General features: G+C 42.0%; 1 protein-coding gene across 3 annotated transcripts in view; it reads left to right on the top strand.

Moving 5' to 3' along the window:
- Positions 1-2,085: 2,085 nt before the first annotated feature.
- TPR (translocated promoter region, nuclear basket protein) overlaps positions 2,086-19,380 on the top strand; it is a 72,386-nt gene continuing 55,091 nt past the window's right edge. For all 3 annotated transcript variants that reach the window (XM_063134860.1, XM_063134850.1, XM_063134840.1), the window contains exons 1-10: positions 2,086-2,270; positions 7,195-7,299; positions 8,315-8,388; positions 10,223-10,319; positions 11,125-11,228; positions 12,959-13,123; positions 13,590-13,682; positions 14,461-14,541; positions 17,562-17,649; positions 18,834-18,974. In XM_063134860.1, coding sequence (XP_062990930.1) covers positions 2,120-2,270; positions 7,195-7,299; positions 8,315-8,388; positions 10,223-10,319; positions 11,125-11,228; positions 12,959-13,123; positions 13,590-13,682; positions 14,461-14,541; positions 17,562-17,649; positions 18,834-18,974 — 1,099 coding nt within the window. In that variant the 5' untranslated portion in view covers positions 2,086-2,119. The remainder of the gene's footprint in view (positions 2,271-7,194; positions 7,300-8,314; positions 8,389-10,222; positions 10,320-11,124; positions 11,229-12,958; positions 13,124-13,589; positions 13,683-14,460; positions 14,542-17,561; positions 17,650-18,833; positions 18,975-19,380) is intronic.

Below are 19,380 nucleotides of genomic sequence, written 5' to 3'. Positions count from 1 at the left end.
ACCACACAGAGAAGAAAATGATTCCCAGCCAACCTTGGAACAGCCATAGATATAGTAGGGTGACCATATGAAAAGGAGGACAGGGCTCTTGTATCTTTAATAGTTGTATTGAAAAGGGAAGTTCAGCAGGTGTTATTTGTTTATATGGGGAACCTGGTGAAATTTCCTCTTCATCACAACAGTTAAAACTGCAGGCGCCCTGCCCTCTTTTGAATCTGGTCACTCTAGTATAGCTCCTGCAGCTTTAACTACTGTGACGAAGAGGGAATTTCACCAGGTTCCCCATATATACAAATGACACCTGCTGAAATTCCCTTTTCTATGCAAAAAGTCACGAAGAGTCGGAAACGACTGAACGAATAAACAACAAAATGCAACTGTTAAAGATACAGGAGCCCTGTCCTTTTCATATGGTCACCCTAGATATAGATACAGAAAGATATATTCCTTTTAAAGTAGTAGACTGACCATTTCTTTATCTGGAGTTAATAGTTCCTAGTTACTTTTGACGCTACTCGTAATCTCAGTACAAGGGTAAAAAATGGCAGTTGCACCTTCGGGGCGAAAAATGGAGGAATTTGGCTTAGCTGAGATTGGGGAACAGCGTGTTCTCTCGCCTCGCAGAAGATCGCGCTTCTTTTATCTTGCATCTCATTTAGAACGAAAACACACACACGTGATTTTGGCCGCAATCCTATCCATGTTTATACAAAACAAGTCCTAGACTTGTTCTGTATAAACATGCATAGAACAGCAAGCACAAATCAGTCCCATTGATCTCCAGGGGACTTAAAACTTTTCAATAGACCTGCATTGGGTGGCAACGTCAGTCGTTTAAAATTATGCTGCAAATGCCACCCACAAACATTATCCTTGCCAGGTTAGAAATGGTTATTGCCTGTGTACTAAGGAACATTTACCGCAGCTAACTACCCTTTTGTGTCACAGTTGCTAAATGGTGCTTTAAACTGCTGTCGCGGGATTTGTTATATACTGACATCCAAGGCAAACTAGCATTGGAGGCTAGTGGTGCCTCTGATTTCGGTGGAGCTGTGCATCCATCCTGAGTTTCAGCCAGAACTCTAAAAGAGCTATTCTCACAGCTCAGGTTGCAGCACATACAAATCCAATTTAAATTTCCACTGTCTTCCCCAAACATAGGATCTACACTTCTGCTTATAACGGTTTATAATGATTTTGACAACTGTTCAAGCCCAGGACACATTACATGCACAGTTTTCAAAACATTTTTAAAGTGTTGTATCCTGTCTTCCAAATATGTTGCACTACAATTCCCATATTTCACCGCTTAAAAAGAATCCAAAGCTTTCTGTCTCTACCTTTGCTTTTTTTATATACTGTATTTTGTATTTGTGTTTTTTAACCTGTTGGTTGTTTTATTATGGTTTTAATTTTTGTGAACCGCCCAGAGAGCTTCAACTATTGGGCGGTATAAAAATGTAATACGCGAGGGAGACTCAAGCAGGCAGGGGCCACCAGAGCCTGCTTCAGTTGGACACCCCACTCCTCCCAGGGCTAACTGCCATCTTCACCCTGTGGGGAAGAAGATGCAAGGGAGACTGGAGCAGGCAGGCACCATCAGAGCCTGCTTCAGTTGGAAACCCCCCCCACACACACACATAGGGCTAACACCTTGTGGGGAAGAAGGAGCTATTGGATTGCCCCTCCTTTGGGAGATGAGATGACAGAGCAGGGCCTTCCCACCAGCCTAAACAGTCTCCTTAATTTCTTTTTCTTTTCTCCCTCTTCCCTCCCCATCTACTTTTCCTTGTGTGTCATGTCTTTTTTTTTATAATGTAAGCCTGAGGGTAGGGACTGTCTTCTTTATTGATACATTGTAAGCAGCTCCGAGAGCCTTTTGGCTGAGGTGCGGGATAAAAACACTCTAAATAAAATTAAATAAATAAATAAACAAACAAACAAACCAGGGAGCGGGGCTTTGCGCGTGCGCCAGCCGGCCTTTGCGCGTGCGCCCTGCGAGCGTCTCCACTACGCACACGCACTTTCCCTTCCGCCATTCACGGGCCTGAATTGGGCGAAGCGGAGGGACGCGGTTTTTCTCTCTCTTTTCCTCCCCTTTCCCCTCCTCCTGCCTAAGATGGCGGCGGTGCTGCAGCAGGTCCTGGAGCGGGCCGAAGTGGCCAAGCTGCCCAAAGCCGTGCAGGGGAAGCTGGAGCGGTTCCTGGCCGATCAGCAGAGCGAGATTGACGGGCTTCGCGCCAGGCACGAACGCTACAAAGTGGACAGCGGTGAGTGGGGCCAAGTGGCCTGGGCGCTCCGGGGAACCGGAGGCTGGGCTGGGCTGGGCTGGATCGATCCAGGTGGGATCCAGCGAAGCCGTCGTTTTTATACATTTGCACGGAAAACACATGTCGACGAGGGGAGGGAGGTAAAACGAGGAGGAAGGGAGCAGTGCGAATGAATCACTCAGCTAAGGATGGATTCAGATGGACATTTTCTAACCCAAATTCATGTCTGGATGCTCCAGCGTTTTGCCTAACGCAGCCTTTGCCAACTTAGCACCATAGAATCGCAGAGTTGGAAGGGGCCTACAAGGCCATAGAGTCCAACCCCCTGCTCAATGCAGGAATCCTCCCTAAAACATCCCTGACAGATGGTTGTCCACTTGAATGCCTCTAGTGTGGGAGAGCCCACCACCTCCCTAGGTAACTTGTTACTCTCCAGATGTTTTGGACTTCAACTCCCATCAGTCCCAGCATGGCTAATGGTTAGGAATTCTAGGACTTGTGACCTGAAACATCTGGAGGGCACCAGGAGGCTGCCTGTATGTATTTACTTGGAAGTAAGCCTGACTGAGTTCATTTACGTTTGTTTGCCTGTATGGTGGTGCCCCGAGACTCTTACTTTTGCTGTAAGAGGTGTTGGAATTTGTAGCTGTGACTAGCTGGTCACACCAGTTTTGTAAAGCAGGTCACTATGGCTGTAGTTGGAATGTAAACTCCATTGAACTCGATGGGGCATGCTTCTGAATAGACATTTATAAGATCACCCTGCAGGTGGTCAAAGTATTGCATGTACATCCCTTTCATTTTTCAGGCTGGCTACAATAAACTCTGTCATCCCACAAATCAATTTTGCTGCTGCTGTTTGATTTTGATTTTGATTTTTTTTAAAAACAACAACAACTTGCTGTTACTGCTTGCTGTTCCAAAATCTGTTCTCTTTTTTAAAATACAGATTTTTGAAAGCTGATTGAAGTTCATTTAAACGCACAGTCCTGTCTTCAGATGAAGGAAAAAAACCCTCTATAAATGATGTTTGGTTTATTATGCTTGAAATCCTGAGTGGCATACAGAAATAAGCACCTCACTCTTTCATAGAATGAGTGACATTTTTAAAGCCTTGGTGCATTTGGTTTTTTTTAAACAACTCTGTAAATACAGAGGGTTGGATCCAGATTTACGCTGGATCAACTATGCTGATAGAAGTGGGCCTCCCCACCTCCTTTTCTCCAGAGCAGCACTTTCAGCCATCTGAAAATGTAACACAGAGCAGGAGATTCTGCTGAATGAGATGAGCTGTGGTACGGATGGGATGGGATTCTGTGATCTTTTACTGTTTATTGCTATTTATCTAGGCTGTAAGTGCTGTTTGGACTTCGAATGGTAAGGATGGTAAGTGGTTAATCCTGTTGGAAGGGGGATTGAGTGCATGGAATGTTGGAGTAGATGCTGATTGGTTGTAGGATTCCAGTGTGTGCCGATTAGCACTTAGAAGCAGTTAGAGTTGTGTGTGGAGAGTTGACAGAGAGGGAGTCTGGGTTTGTCTGCTGAAAGGGTTTAGATCAGAGTAGGATCAACCGTTTATTGTTTTGGGAAAAGAGGGAATAGGAGGAGATAGATTTGACTAATGGGTAGAGTAGGCTGTATGAGATACTGTATTGTAACAAAGAAGTACTGCAACAAATGAAACCACAAGATTGAGAAACTGCATGAACTTATTGTTAAACAAAAATTATTTTGTTTTATAAACTGGATTGAATTCTTAAAGTACCTGAGGTAAGGTACTAGAATATATGGTGTCAACGGTGAAGTAAAAGGGTGAATAGAGTGGAGCACAGAGTGCTGGGCTGACAGATTCCCCCCAAGTTAGGCAAAGGCACCTTCTGGCAAGTGGAGCCCTTTCTCTCATGGAAGGCAGATCCCAGAATCTGTAGAAACGTTCAGGACTCCCATGAACAAGAATCATATAAAACTAAAGCTGCTATATTCTTCAAATATGGAACTTGGGATTCTTTGTGGGCAGACGAGCACTATTTCTAACTTAAATGTTTCATAAAATACACCAATTGAGTATAATGTCGCCTGACCTTACACATTTATCTGTCAGCGACTTGTGGCCCTGCAGATGTCTTGGCCTGCAATTCCCATCATCCCACAGCATTGGCTATGCTGGCTAAGGCTGATGGGAGTTGTAGGCCAAAACATCTGGAGGGCCACAAGTTGTCCATGCCTTCTATGTAACAGATAACTGTGTAAGGTAGGGTGACATTGCACTTTTTGGGTATATTTTATGAAAGATTGTTGAAGTTACGTCGAAACAGTCTGGTTTAGAACTTCAGGAAAATAGCAGGCATTATCAGCCCCATTTTGCAAACCGCCCTGATGTTGATGGGAGTTGGAATGGTATGTTGATGCTTTGCTGCTGGTAGAGGGGCTCTGTTTCCTTGGGAAGGGCCCGTCTTTAACAGACTTGACCTGGCATATAGTACTAAACAAAATCTTTTTCCAACCTGGCCGGCATGGGTTGGAATGTGGTGCTAGGTCTGCCATGTCTCTCCACCCCTTCATTGAGGTTCTCTAGTTGTGTAAAACCATTAAAGTACAATAAAATACAAGCAGGAAGTCTACAACAACAGCATAAAACCACCAACAGGAGATAACGCTAGTGCAAAGAGTGTTTGAAACGCTAAACAAGTGTAAGATTGAAAAATCTTCTCATCTTTACACTTTATCTTGAGACTTAGTTTCAACTTCTGTCCAGATCTTCTTTTACTCCAGACTGAGCTCTGGTCTTAGGAGCACAACATGGAATGAAAAGTGGTAGGAATATATGCTGTGACATTTATTTATTTATTTTATTACATTTTTATACCGCCCAATAGCCGAAGCTCTCTGGGCGGTTCACATTCACACATTCCCAGCAGCACTGGCCATTACAATAGCCCTTCTAGAGTAACAGTTTCTCAACAGCAACATATTGCAAGTTGGGTGCTGGAAAATGCAGTCCCAACGCACAAGAATCATTTCATTAAAAAAAAAAAGAAAGTCATCTGGATCCAGTATGGCAGATAAGCAATAACTACATACCCGTTGTAATGTTATATACTCAATTACCTTATCTTATATTGACAAATCATGACAAAAGTAGCTTTGCGATTATCAGTTATATTCGGTATTTTATCAAATGGTGAGTTGATTGATATAATTAACTAAACATGAGTGATATCTTTATTATTTATTTATTACATATTTATACTGCCCAACAGCCTAAGCTCTCTGGGCAGTTTACAACTAAAACCATAAAATCCAGTTTAAAACTTTAAAATCACATAAAACCAGAATAAATTACAGTCCAGGGAAGGCTTGTTTAAAAAGATATGTTTTTAGGAGGTGTTTAGAAGATACTACAGTTTCTGCCTCCCGAACCGCACGAGGGAGGGTTTTCCAGAGGCTGGGTGCCGCTACAGAGAAGTCCCGTTGTCGAGGTTCTTCACGATGCCATTCTCTTCATCTGGGAATGACGAGCAGGCTCTATATATGACTATTACTATATATGACTATAGGGCTTGTGATCAGCCAGAGTGTCTGTTTGATGTCCTCAAGGATTCATGGACATACTGTGTGTTTTCTGAATGCTTATGTTCTGGAGAGTAATGTATCCTTGCATGTCTTAGTAAAATTAGTCCTGTTCAGGCTTAAAATTGAATAGCCCTATTCAGGCCTTTGCCTGAATGCATGAGGGCTTAAATTGGATGGAGTGATCCCCCACGCCCATGCACATTGGCCCTTCCCCCTACATCTCCCAGGGCATTGCCCCCATCCCTTAATTCAGACCTTGCCATGTGAAATCAGCAAAATCTGAAGGGAGTTCTAATCATGGTCACTTGAACATGAGTAGAATTCTCTGCGATCCGGGACACTGATAAGGCAGGGTCTGCCATCGTGTGAGTGTTCTACTCGCATTAAAGCAAATGCAAGTAGAACTTCCTTCAGACCTTGCCAGTTCAGCAAGGCAAGGTCTGAACTGAGGGGGCAGGGCCCGAACACGAGACTTGAAGAAGTCCACCCCCCCCATGGGCTTAATATATATATATAACGGTTATTAAAGCCTATTGAATTCAGTTGCCAATTTGTATGCTTATTTAAAATGGAGTCAGGGGGCTACTATGACCTTTAATACTCTTAATGTCTTGCTGAGATAAATTTTAGCTGCAACTCTATGCACACTTACTTTGGAGTAAGTCTTATTGAACATAGTGGACCTGATCAGACAACATGCCAAGCCATGGTTGGGCCACTAACCCTTTTGCAGCAAATGGTTAATGAGCATGTTTAAACCATGGTTATGTAGCCACCATGGTTAGGAATGGTTCACACGACACGCTAAGCCATAATGTTTAGCTCAAAATGCTTAACCACGTGGCTTAGTGTGAGGCTAATCTCTGAGTTGACAAGGATAGGATAGGTTAGTAGAATCCTTAACCAATCGCCTTCTCCCGACTTGAAGCCTGTGAGATCTTTAAAAAGAAGAAGTGGAGGGGGGAATAGAATGAGTGAATTGCTTCTGGTCTGAGAGAATGGTTAAGAATGCATTCAACAGTGAGACCCTCTTGGCATATATTTCTCCAGAAAGCCTGCAATGTGGTTTGTTTAGTTATTTATTTATTACAGTTTTATACCGCCCAATAGCCGAAGCTCTCTCCAATATATTGATGCTCCAATATATTGATGCTCCCTCAGTTTCTCTGAAATTTTGTAAGTCTTCCAAGTGTTTGATCAAAGAACAAAATAATCTTCACATGTGAAATGTATGTACTTTTCCAGAGGTCATGTGCATTTTGCAAAGCTGTTCTTTATGGGTGGTACATCTTGAGTTGTACTTCTCCCTGAAAGGGCAAATTCTGATGTCACGTCATTGGGTGTTTTGCAGAGCAACAGTACTTCGAAGTAGAAAAACGACTAGCTCAAAGTCAGGAGAGACTTGTAAACGAGACGCAGGAATGTCAGAATCTCCGACAGGAGCTCCACAAACTTAGTAAGTATTGCTGTGCGCTAACTTGGTTGATAAATATTGTGTTTATTTTTGTGATGTTTTAAAAGGAATATGGAAACAATCCACTCAGCTTTCCCATGAAAATAGGTTTATTTCACATCAGTCTTGTGCTAGAGGGAAACATGATGCCATTTATTTAGATAGATGTATTTGTTGTGGGGTTAAAAAGCTAGATGAAGCAATAAAACTCATATCAGAATGGACTCAAATGCCTGTTAACAGGTCCAGCAATGCACCCAGACAACCCTAAAACCTGTTTCTGAAAGTCTGGGCATACAGGAACATGATTCCTAGAATATGCTAAGGCTTGAACTTAAGCAAACCTACAAGGCAGATTTCACAGTCGAGGGGGATCTGCTGATAATTCATAGAATCACAGAATAGCAGAGTTGGAAGGGGCTTACAAGGCCATCAAGTCCAACCCCCTGCTCAATGCAGGAATCCACCTTAAAGCATACAGGACAGATGGCTGTCCAGCTGCCTCTTGAAGGCCTCTATCGTGGGAGAGCCCACAACCTCCCTAGGTAACTGATTCCATTGTCGTACTGCTCTAACAGTCAGGAAGTTTTTCCTGATGTCCAGCTGGAATCTGGCTTCCTTTAACTTGGGCCTGTTATTCTGTGTCCTGCACTCTGGGAGGATCGAGAAGAGATCCTGGCCCTCCTTTGTGTGACGACCTTTTAAGTATTTGAAGAGTGCTCTCATGTCTCCTCTCAATCTTCTCTTCTCTAGGCTAAACATGCCCAGTTGTTTCAGTCTCTCTTCATAGGGCTTTGTTTCCAGACCCCTGATCATCCTGGTTCAACACATCCTTGGGGTGTGTGCTTGAGACATATTTGGTATGGTCAGGTGGCTTTTTGATCGTGACACCACACAGGGATGAGCATCTTAGGGCCAAGTATTTTATCATTTTGATGGAGTAAGAAGGCCCGTAACTAAACTTGCTTCTGATGGGTGCATTTATATTAATTCGTTTTGTCACCCCTTTCCTTTCCAGATGAACAGTTGAAATCGCTGACTGAGAGAAACAAAGAACTGGAAGCCGCTCAGAATCACAATGCAGCCACACAGGTACAGATGGCTTCAGTCCTGCAGATGAATGGAAGCTGTCATCTGTCAATGTTATTTAAGCAAAATAATAGCATTCCTAAACGAGAGTGGTGCTTATGGTGAAAATAAGGTGCTCCCACACACACACACTTATTAGCCTTAGTTGTCAGGGCTTGCTGGGGACAAGCCACTATAGCAAACAGATTCCTTTACTTTTTCTATAAAAGAAATTATTGTGCTTCTTTTGTATCCTGGGAAAACAGGATGGTAACATCTTACATGTTATTATTTACTGTACGCTGTTGTGCCTGACTACGGGAGGTGAAGTGGTCACAATAAATGCTGAGAAATGAACATACTACTTGGTGAAAAGGTTCACCAACACCAGATCTTTTAAGCAGCTTCACCCATCCTTATCTATATGTCCCAGAAGATCAGTATGGGAGTGTATTTTGCAGGATGCTGATGAAATGCAGGCAAAAAAGGAAACACTGCAACTGCTCTGAAAAGTTGCCTGTTCTTCTCATGCACTTGGGCTCCTTCTATCTGATTCTCCAGCCCATGCAACTGATTGGGTGTATGTGGAGGGTGGCTTGGAGGTAGCTGCTGTCTCTTTTTTAAAATTTATTTTAAATATTTTTATGCCCCCTGTCAATTCTAAAGTCCTCTCAAGGCTGTTTACACGTAACTATAAAACAATAAAAATAGCAAGTACAACTCATGAAAACAGCAGCGTAACGCATTCCATTCTGATACAAACTAAAGTGACTGTTAACCGTTAGACTTCAATTCATAAAATATAGATCAGCAATTTTATTAAACTAAAAGTGGACTGAAGCATCCAGGTCTTTAAGACCTATTAAAAAATAGTGAGAGAGCCAGGCATATCTCTTACATAACAGACATTCCACAAGGATGGGGCCACCACAGAGAAGAACCTATCTCTTGGGCATGCCAACCTGATGGACCTTGGTGGTGAGCCACATCGGTGGCTCATTTTGGGGGTTGGGCAGGTTCATACTCTACATATGCAGACATCTTATCTGGTGTGATGGCATGGGATGCTGCAAACTTGATGAAGCTAAGCAGGTCTAGGCCTGGTCAGTTTCTGGAAGGGTGACTACCAGGGAACCCCATGTACATTGATTCCTGCATTGAGCAGGGGGTTGGACTCGATGGCCTTGTTAGCCCCCTTCCAACTCTATGATTCTATGAAATCCCTTCAAATAACCTTGCCCCAAACTGTTTAAAGGATTAGAGATAGTCACCAGCATTTTCAGTTGGGCCCAAACACACTCTTTAGCATGTGTTGTTTATGTTCTAAACAGAATGCTAGCATTCTTAAATGTCTGTCAATATATTCCCATCAAGCCCAAACCAATTCTGGAGAATCAGCAAGAAAGACGAGGGTGTAGTTGTTCTAATAGTAAGCACTGCAGTACTGGTATCTCTTATTTCTAGCTTGATAGAAGACTGGCATGTGACCTTGAGCCCTGGATTGTGCAGAAACTGCAAGGAGGCAGATTTCTGTTTCATATGGTGTAAGGTTGAGGTTGCTTCTGTGTTTATATAAATGTTATATTTAATGGGCAGCAATATTTCCTTCATGGAAAAATCTAAATCTAAATAAGTTGTACAACATTGCGCCATAATACTTTTTATTCCATAAATTTGAGATTAGAGACATTTGGCCCAATGAATTCTTTGACTATATCCATAGGAATTCTTTGGACTTGATTTGCTGATTCATGTCTCTTAAAATTGTTGGGATTGAAAGGTCTTAATGTGGCATTTTTACTGTGCTGCAGTAAGTTTTAACGTTCCACCCTTTTAAACTTTCCCCTTTTGTTTTCAGAGTCAGCTTACCAGAGCAAAAGAAGAATTGGAAGCAGAGAAAAGAGAATTGGTCCGAACAAGTGAAAGAAGAGCCCAAGAGCTGGAGCACTTAAATGGTGAACACAAAATTATAGGAATGAAAGGCCTTTCAGTATGTCAGTGGCATTTGTTAAAAATCGTGTGGTTCAAAGATCAAATTGACAGTGGCAATTCTTAAATTGGCAGGCAGCTGGTCGGCCATTGTGTGGACACAGTGCTGGACTAGATGGGCCCTTGGTCTGATGCAGCAGGGCTCTTCTGAGGTGCTTAAAATAAGCAACAGTGAAGAAGATGTAATTTGGAGCGAAACACTTTAGGCCTAAACAAGTGGGACAAATTCTGAATTTAGGGAGGATTTCTGTTTCTATTTTCAGTAAAAATGAAAATGAACTTGAAAGCACACCAGACACATTTAGCGATGACTTTGGTGTCCATGGCCGCTCTGATTTCTTTAATGGCATGGCCATCTCAGAAATCCCATGGTGCCTTCCTGTGAGTTTTATTCTCAGGAAGAAATGAGGTGTCTCAAAAACATAGAGAAATGTTTGTGCAGCGGTGCTATACAGCAACCAGCTGGTTTATTCTGTTGGCAGCACGCTCACACGGGCTCATTTGAATTATTGAGAATGAGCGGCACATGAAGTTGCAAGCACAGGGATGCATCCAGTGCAGATTTTGCTTTGGGCTCCAGTAGACTGGGTAGTTCCCTAAATATGCGAAGTCTTGGTTTTGTAGCATACTGATCCTGTGATGCCTTGAATTGTTACTCGGACAAACAGTCATAAATGTGTTATAACCTGATAGATCTCATTACAGCAAATTGTTTTTAACTGGCGTCAAACATTGAAAAATAACCTCTCTGTTTTGTATGCGTTTTTGTAGAGGATGTTAAACGTCTGAATGAGAAACTAACAGCAGCAAACACTGCAAAGGTAGAACTGCAGTTACAGCTGGATGACCTTCAGACATCGGCCTTTTCTGTAAAGGTGAGTCTTGGGAAGCTTGTTAGCGCCCAGCTCTTTTACAGAATTGTAGAAGTAAGATAGTGACATTATTCTCCTATATATCTACCTTATTTTAATTATCAATTTTCAAAGGTCACTTGTGACGCCCACCCTCCACTGGGTTTACTTCTGGATCACTTTACTTCTTTCATGACGCTAAAGGACCCAGCTCAGGTGCACTCATCAGGGCTAGAGATGCCAACTCTGTCCCTGTGGCATGCCTCCTTCTGCTTAGGCCCCCACAGCAGCACAGATCAGCACCCTTGACCCAACCTTCTCCCTTCCGCTGCCACCATATGATTACCTGTACCCTTCCCCAGGTACTCCAATGTCCACACCAGGTTTAAATGAACGTTATTTATTTAACAAGATGAATATGCAGGTTTCTCTCCGTGACAAGCGTATGGTTTCAGAGCACAAAGCGTAATGGTTTCATAGGTTACTTCACTTTAATGTTTCACAATATATAACTTCAAGTACTCCTACTTACTCTATCCCTCTCTAAACTACTCTGTTCTCTTTCCAACACTCTAATCCACCAAAACAACCAACACAGAGACCCTTCCTATCTCTATCCCAAAGCATTCGATACCTTCTCTAGTCAGAATTTATTTATTTATTTCATTTCTATACCGCCCAATAGCCGAAGCTGTGTGGGCGGTTCACAAAAATTAAAACCACGAGGAACAGAAGCAGCCTATATATTCTACACAGTCCTCTGACTCCTCCCCTTCTCACAGCCAATCCAGACGCTCCACACAAACATCCAATCAGCACTCTCCTTCCATCCAGCACTCATTCCCTCCTCTATGTCTCATACTTACCACTTTGCAACAAACACACAGTGTGTACTTACTTTAAACTCTGCAAACCTTAATACATTCTTATATTTTATACTTAATAACATCGGCATAAGCAGTAAAACATCACATCACTCATTATCTGTAAGGGTTCTTTGACTATTCTGTCTCTCACATAGTGCACCCTTATGCTTAATGAATGTTCAAGCAGACTGAGACACTTCACAATATACCGGTAGTGGACACATAGGTAAAAAATTAGGTCATTGGGGATTACTAATGAAATGGTGATAAGCCACTGCTATATTTCTTAGCCATAGTTTATTTGACTTAGAATGCAATCCTGTACATGCTTCTGTGTAAGCCTCACTGAGTGCAGCTGGACTTCTGAGCTAACAGTGCAACGTTTACTCGATTCGCGCGACACACCGGGTTCACCATGGGTTGTTTAAACCCTGATGAGCTGCAGCATGTGCCAGGCACCATTTTGAATCGGCAATCCCCAATCTGGGGGGTTGCCTTGTGCGAAGCCAGCCACTGTGTGTAATATGAGGATTAAACAACCCTCGCACAATCCTCAGTTTACAGTACGTTATGTGAGGGTTGTTTAACCTTCAAATAACCTACAGCTAGGTTCGCACACCATAATAACTTCCTGATCGCCCTATTCAGAACGTTCGCACACAACACAGCTCATTGGGGCACACAACCCCCAATGGTGTGAACTTTGCTAATTATCTGACAGGAATTCCTGCATATGCACATTTAGTATGAATTGCCCAAAGGATTTTCTTAACAGGATTTGTGCTGCAGATTATAGTGTATATGCCTCTAAGGCACTCCTTGCCTTTTGACTCCCTTTTTTTTGTGAATAGAGCTAATTGCATATAGTAATATAATCTTATTTTTTAGCATCGTGAGCAAAGGTGGGAACAGGAAAAAGAGTTGCTACAGAGTCAGAACACTTGGCTGAATACAGAACTGAAGACAAAAACAGACGAACTCCTGCTTCTTGCTCGGGAAAAAGGAAGTGAAATCTTGGAGCTCAAGTGTAGCCTGGAGAACAAAAAAGAGGAGGTAAAAATAAAGCATTGTCATGCCTTAAATATTATTTTCTTAAGCCTTTAATGAAGCTGAAAGTACCTCTCTGGATTTACTTGTCAAGCTGATGGAGAATCTGATATATTTGCTTTCTGTCGCTAGTACCCCAGATTTCTGGGCTACAAATAGTTGAATAAGAACAATTAGATGGATACAAAATCTAATGTCCTGGGTCATACTGACAAGGTAATGCTGACAGTATCGGATCCTGAGAGGTGTTGGCTTACTGGTTTATCAGTGGCTGTTGGGCATGATGAATCCCCCATTTTCAGAAGCTGTATACCTCTGATTGCTAGTTGCTCTGACAGCAAACATTGGGGGAGAACAGTGGTCTTCCTGTCCTCTTCGTGTGCTTCCTAGAGGCATCTTGTTGCTACTTAGAAAACAGATGGCTGTAAGTACGTTCAAACATCTCTGCCTTGCGTCATCCACGTTTCCATAGGTTTCTAGGCTGGAAGAGCAAGTCGGTGGGCTAAAGCAATCGAATGAAAATCTACAGAAACACGTGGAAGATCTTTTAGCAAAACTGAAGGAGGTGAGCATAATTTTCTTTGCCTTGACCTCCATCTTCGGCAACATCATGCCAGTATTTGCGATAGCTTCACTTCCATACTTGTAGTCCGTAAAGTGCAGCACTTCCTACATGGCAGTCGTGTAATGTAAGCTTCAGTAAGATTTCCTTCCACGGAAGCCTGCATACACTCTTGGATCTGGATTCCTCATGGTGACTTTGTATTACATGCGGAGATATATTTTAGAGGAATGCAGTGAATCTGGCCAAATTGCTAATTGCACCATCTCCATCCAAATACTGAAGCGTTTGGGTGCAAAACCAAAATGATGGCGTTAAATAGCCTGATACAAACAAGTTACAACTGGCAAAAGGAATTAGGAAACATGATACATTCGCTATGGATTGGGATTATGTATGTTGGTAACACTCAGTTTCATAATACTCTGCCAGTAGCATATCGGTCTCTCTGGTTCATGTGAATAATGTATTCTGTATTTTTCCACCTTGATTTATTGTATTTACTGAATGCCTGCACTATCACATGTATGCAGGTGGGAGCAGGAAAATAATAATAAAAAAAACAAAATAAAAACAAAAAACAACAAATAAATTCTACTTTGAAACATAACCCAATATAATACTACAGAGGTGAGGGTTTGAGCCTTCCTTACATTTTAATCATAATGATTTCTTAATGATTATCTATCAGTACCAAATTACTGCTGCACTGTAAGAGTTTCTCAGTTCTTTAAATTGTATTTTTTTCTGTTTAATCTATACAAACATCTTTATTTACCAGGCAAAAGATCAGCAAGCTAATATGGAAGAGAGATTCCACAATGAACTTAATGCCCATATCAAGTTATCTAATTTATACAAGGTACGATTTCAATAATAACTTCAAAATTTCATCATCTTTACTTAAAAATGTAAGTGAAAATGTAACTCTTGAAAATGTTTTTGCTCTGCTCATAAATGCTGAATTGCAATAAGACCTGGGAGGGATAGATCCATTTATTAGTGCAATCCTGTGCCTGTCTACTTAGAAGTGCGTCTCATTGATCTCAGTGAGGCTTACTCCCAGGTAAGTGGGTATTAGATTGCAGCCTAAACTATAAATGTTATATTCTAATGTATAACCAGTACCTTTAAAAATATTTGTGTCCAGTTGTGAAGACATGAGCATGGATAGCCGTGTTCTAAGGAGTTGGCGAAAATAATATGGTGATGGTAACAATTCATCTGTTTTCCTACAGTGGAGGGAGGGTATGTTTGAATGGGTTGCTCCTCCCGTTTGCCCCAGACAGGCAGGGCTATGTAAATGGCTAAACTTGTATAGTGCAATCTGTGTGGGAGAGAGCTCCCGCTCAGTTCCAGTCCTGCCTAACTCCAGATGACAGGGTGTTTGGAGTTTCACCAGTAATTTACAGCTTGTGGTTGCTTGGGCCTACTTTTTCTTCCCACAGCCCATAGACAAGAGAGCACCCCAAGAAGGATTATTTTAGGGTGTGAGAGGGCGAAAAGAGCCAGTATGGCATAGTGGCTAGAGTGTTGGACTGGGAGTCGGGAGATCTGGGTTCTTCTCACATCAGTCCGTTGGTTTCTGTTCACCACTCTGCCGCAAAGATCATCTTCTTGGCTCGCCGCTCTGACCATGTTAGTCCACTTCTGAAATCTCTTCATTGGCTTCCAATTCACTTCAGAATCCAATATAAACTTCTCCTGTTAACCTTCAAAGCTTTTCACGGTCTAGCTCCTTCCTATCTCTCATCTCACACTATTGCCCCGCTCGTGCTCTTCGCTCCTCTGATGCCATGTTTCTCGCCTGCCCAAGGGCCTCTACTTCCCTTGCTCGGCTCCGTCCATTTTCTTCTGCTGCCCCTTACGCCTGGAACGCTCTTCCAGAACATTTGAGAACTACAAGTTCAATCGCAGCTTTTAAAGCTCAAGTAAAAACTTTTCTTTTTCCTAAAGCTTTTAAAACTTGATGTTGTGCGGACTTTATACTGTTAGTTTTACCCTACCCTGTGCCTGCTTACCCTACCCTGTGCCTGTTGGCATTCTCTTCCCCTCCTTATTGTTTTACTATGCTTTTATTAGATTGTAAGCCTATGCGGCAGGGCCTTGCTATTTACTGTTTTACTCTGTACAGCACCATGTACATTGATGGTGCTATATAAATAAATAAATTAAATAATAATAATAATAATAATAATAATAATAATAATAATAATAATAATAATGATAATAATAATAATAGTCCCCAATTGGCCATGGAAACCCACTGGGTGACTTTGGGCCAGTCACAGCCTCTCAGCCCAACCTACCTCACAGGATGGTTGATACTGTGATGATAAAATGGAGAGGAGGAGGATTATGTTCGCCGCCTTGGGTTCCTTGGAGGAAAAAAGAAAGGATATAAATGTAATAAATAAATAATAATAAAAGGAAGACAAAACCAATGTGGAAGCATGTGCACCATCCATCGGTGCTGATGTCTAGCGCATTCTCACTTCCAACTCTTTCCTGCAAAATTGCCCCCTTCCTTCCCTTTACTGCATTAACCATGGTGCGCAGGGCATGCTGACACCAACCGTCGTTAGCTTCATCAGCTTTGCACTGTCAGTTTGCAGGCAGGTTTTGTTCTTTGTATAACCGCTGTGGAGTGCCTAGCTCTTGAGGTCCTTTATTTTTTAAAAAAAATAAATCCTGTTAATACGTTAATCTTTAGGATTTGCAAATCGTCTTAACTGTGGTATCTGATTCTGTTTTAAAAGTAACCATGATTAGTATTAACCTTGGTGCAGATGTAACGCTAACCGTGGATAATACCGAAAAGTGAAAAAAGGAGGGATTTTAGAGCAAACGCATGAGGCTACAGGTTGATCCTGATCCCTCAATTATAGGATTGGGAAACTTTGGGGTAGACATTGGTCCTATCTCATTTTCATTTTGCATATGTTGCATATCTGTATCAATGGAGATTTAACCCACTTTTCTGCCTGCTGGGATTCATTTACTAATATGAAATGCAACATATTAAAAGCAAGTATCTCATGGGAAATTTGAGCGAGAACGATAATAGATTAGGTGACCTGTTATTTAGCAGTGACTTGATTTTTCTTAAGTGTTCTCATCTCGAAGAAAAAAAATGCAGCTTGGTATCTCAGTAAACATTGCATGAAGAATCCATAGAGGCCCAGTTTTTGGGGTGTGTGGCTTGCCCGCACAGCTTATGTGTGTTTCATGCAGAATGTCTTAATACTGATCCTGCTTGTGACAAGTTTATATCGCCACATCATAAATTGCGTTATTAGTCTGTTTCAAAGCACAGAATCTGACAACTTCCATAGAATGTCTGTTTTGAACAGTATAGTTGTGTAAGCACTTGAGTCATTGCTGACTCCTAGAGGGATGCCTGCTTTCGCTGACGTTTTCTTGGCATAATTTGTAGCGGGGTGGTTTGCCATTGCCTTCCCCAGTCACAGTTGCCTTTCCCCCAGCTAGCTTGGTACTCATTTTACCGACCTAGGAAGGATGGAAGGTTGAGTCGACTTGAGCCAGCTGCCTGAGAACCAGCTTCCGCTGGAATCGAACTCAGGCCGTGGGGAGAGTTTTTGCTGCAGTAACTGCTGCTTACCACTCTGTGCCACACGAGTTGAGAGAAGCTTGAAAATATGCATGATATATGTTATTTCAACTTATTTAGCAGAGGAGTTGAGGTTAGGCTTCTGTTTGCTAGGGGTCTAATTTTTGCACTCTACAAACTCCCCCTTCCAAATCTCCACAATATCCTATGAGCCCAATCTGCCCTTTCTCTATGTCCTGAGGCTTTAAAAAGTGCTGCGTATTTTTGCCGATATATTTGATTATGTGGTGCTTCAACATGTTACATTTTAGGGTGCTGCAGATGACCTGGAGTCAAAAAGCAATGAGTTGACTCAAGCGGTGGAGGAGCTTCACAAACTTCTGAAAGAGGCAGGTGAAGGTGAGGAATAGGAGAACATCGCCTTTGTTTTTTAGCAGCTTATTTGTATCTTCCGTCTTTTATAGTTATAGTATTTAAATCTGAGAAAAATCAAGACTAGGAATCCAAAGAGCTCTTTAGTTATGCTAAAGGGTTTCTCTGTGGCCAGTGGAGTTGTTTACTGTTATTTGCTTTTAAGATGTATATCCAGCCAAAACATACCTCCATAGAGTCTTCAGGGACTCTGACAACATCCAGATGACAATGACACAGTATTTAAAGAGTCAATTTCGGTTTAAACCAAAGCAGCAAATAACATAATATATTGAATTATTAAAATTGCTAGCCAGTTCATTAATTGACTCTCATTCCATATCAAACCTGCCTTTGACACTTTCATCAGTTTCAGTGTGACATTGGGTGAGTTTTGTTTTGTTTTGGTTTTGGTTTTTGGGTTTGTTTGTTTTTTGCTATTTGGATCCAGGTCTTGATCTTCAGGTCTTTTCTTGCCCAATGTTTTTGCAAATTATATTGCTAAAAGAGGGGATTTCAGTCATCACCTATATCTGGTGTGGTTAGCTAGTTCTGGATGGATGGATGGATCACACAAACAGCAGCCCTCCATTAGCCAAATGACATCAGGAGGCTCCTCCAGCGGAGCTTCAGCTATGCTGCATGACCGCTTTCCCCAACCGAGGTGATGTCTGGAGCTGCGTTCCTTCAGCTGATGCCTCCGTCGACGTGGCCTTGCCTGGCCCACGACTTCCTTCATAGGAGAGGATGTGGGGTTGGTGAAGCTAGTGGGGAGAGGAATCCCTGATGTTATGTCCTATCATTCCAATTCCCCTATGCCTTTCTCCCTTCCAGTTAGGAGGGCGAGCAACACACTGAAGGGAATCCAGGCTGTTATCTCCAACCAGTGATTAGAGATAACAGCAGGGATTCCCCTCAGAGGGTAGGGCTTTTAGGGATGGGCCTCATTTGATGGGCCAGCTTGGTGATCCAGAGGTTCCCCATCCTTAACATTAAGGGTACAATCCTATGTATGAATATACAAAAAAAAAAAGTCCTACAACTCCCAGCATTTCTCAGCCACGTTCTATCTAAAACATGGATAGGATTGTGCCTTTAGCACCTCTGATATTGTCTTGCAGTGTTATGTACTCTTCAGACGTGTCAGCAATTTATTTTTCTACCATTCTCAGCTAATAAAGAAATCCAAGAACATTTGGCTGAGATGGAGCAATCGAAGGCTGCAGTGGAAAAAGAACTGAAGGAAAAGATAAGCAAGCTGGAGAAAGAGTTGGACAATGCAAACGATTTGGTTTCAGCCACCAAGCGTAAAGGTTTGTTGACACCTAGGAAATTGACTTCATAAAAAAGTGAACATTTAGCATTACAAATAACCTTACTCTACAGTACTTTGTACTGTTCTTGCATTTGGAAATCCATATCCAAAGCTCTTCTGAAAACCAGTTAGTTTTGTGATAATGTTCAATATTATTTGCAGGATATAGACGGTTTTCTTGAGCAATCTTCTTGCCCCTTTACTCTTTTTGCTTTTAATATAGATACTTCAATAATTCCAGTGTGCTGTTTCTTTGAAGGCTGAGAAACAGGATAACCAAAACAGTGAAGCTTATTCAGAGATTGCACATACGTGGGTGTGCAGGGTCACTTTTCTCAGTGGCTGCATTCGGACGTCACGCTAAATGATTAGTGAGATGTGAACAAGCCTAGTCTCATGCACTC

The sequence above is a fragment of the Elgaria multicarinata genome, chromosome 1, assembly GCF_023053635.1.
Source record: "Elgaria multicarinata webbii isolate HBS135686 ecotype San Diego chromosome 1, rElgMul1.1.pri, whole genome shotgun sequence".
In the NCBI taxonomy this organism is placed as follows: Eukaryota; Metazoa; Chordata; class Lepidosauria; order Squamata; family Anguidae; genus Elgaria; species Elgaria multicarinata.
Note: the sequence above shows the minus strand (reverse complement) of the source record. Positions and strands in the feature narration are given on the sequence as shown.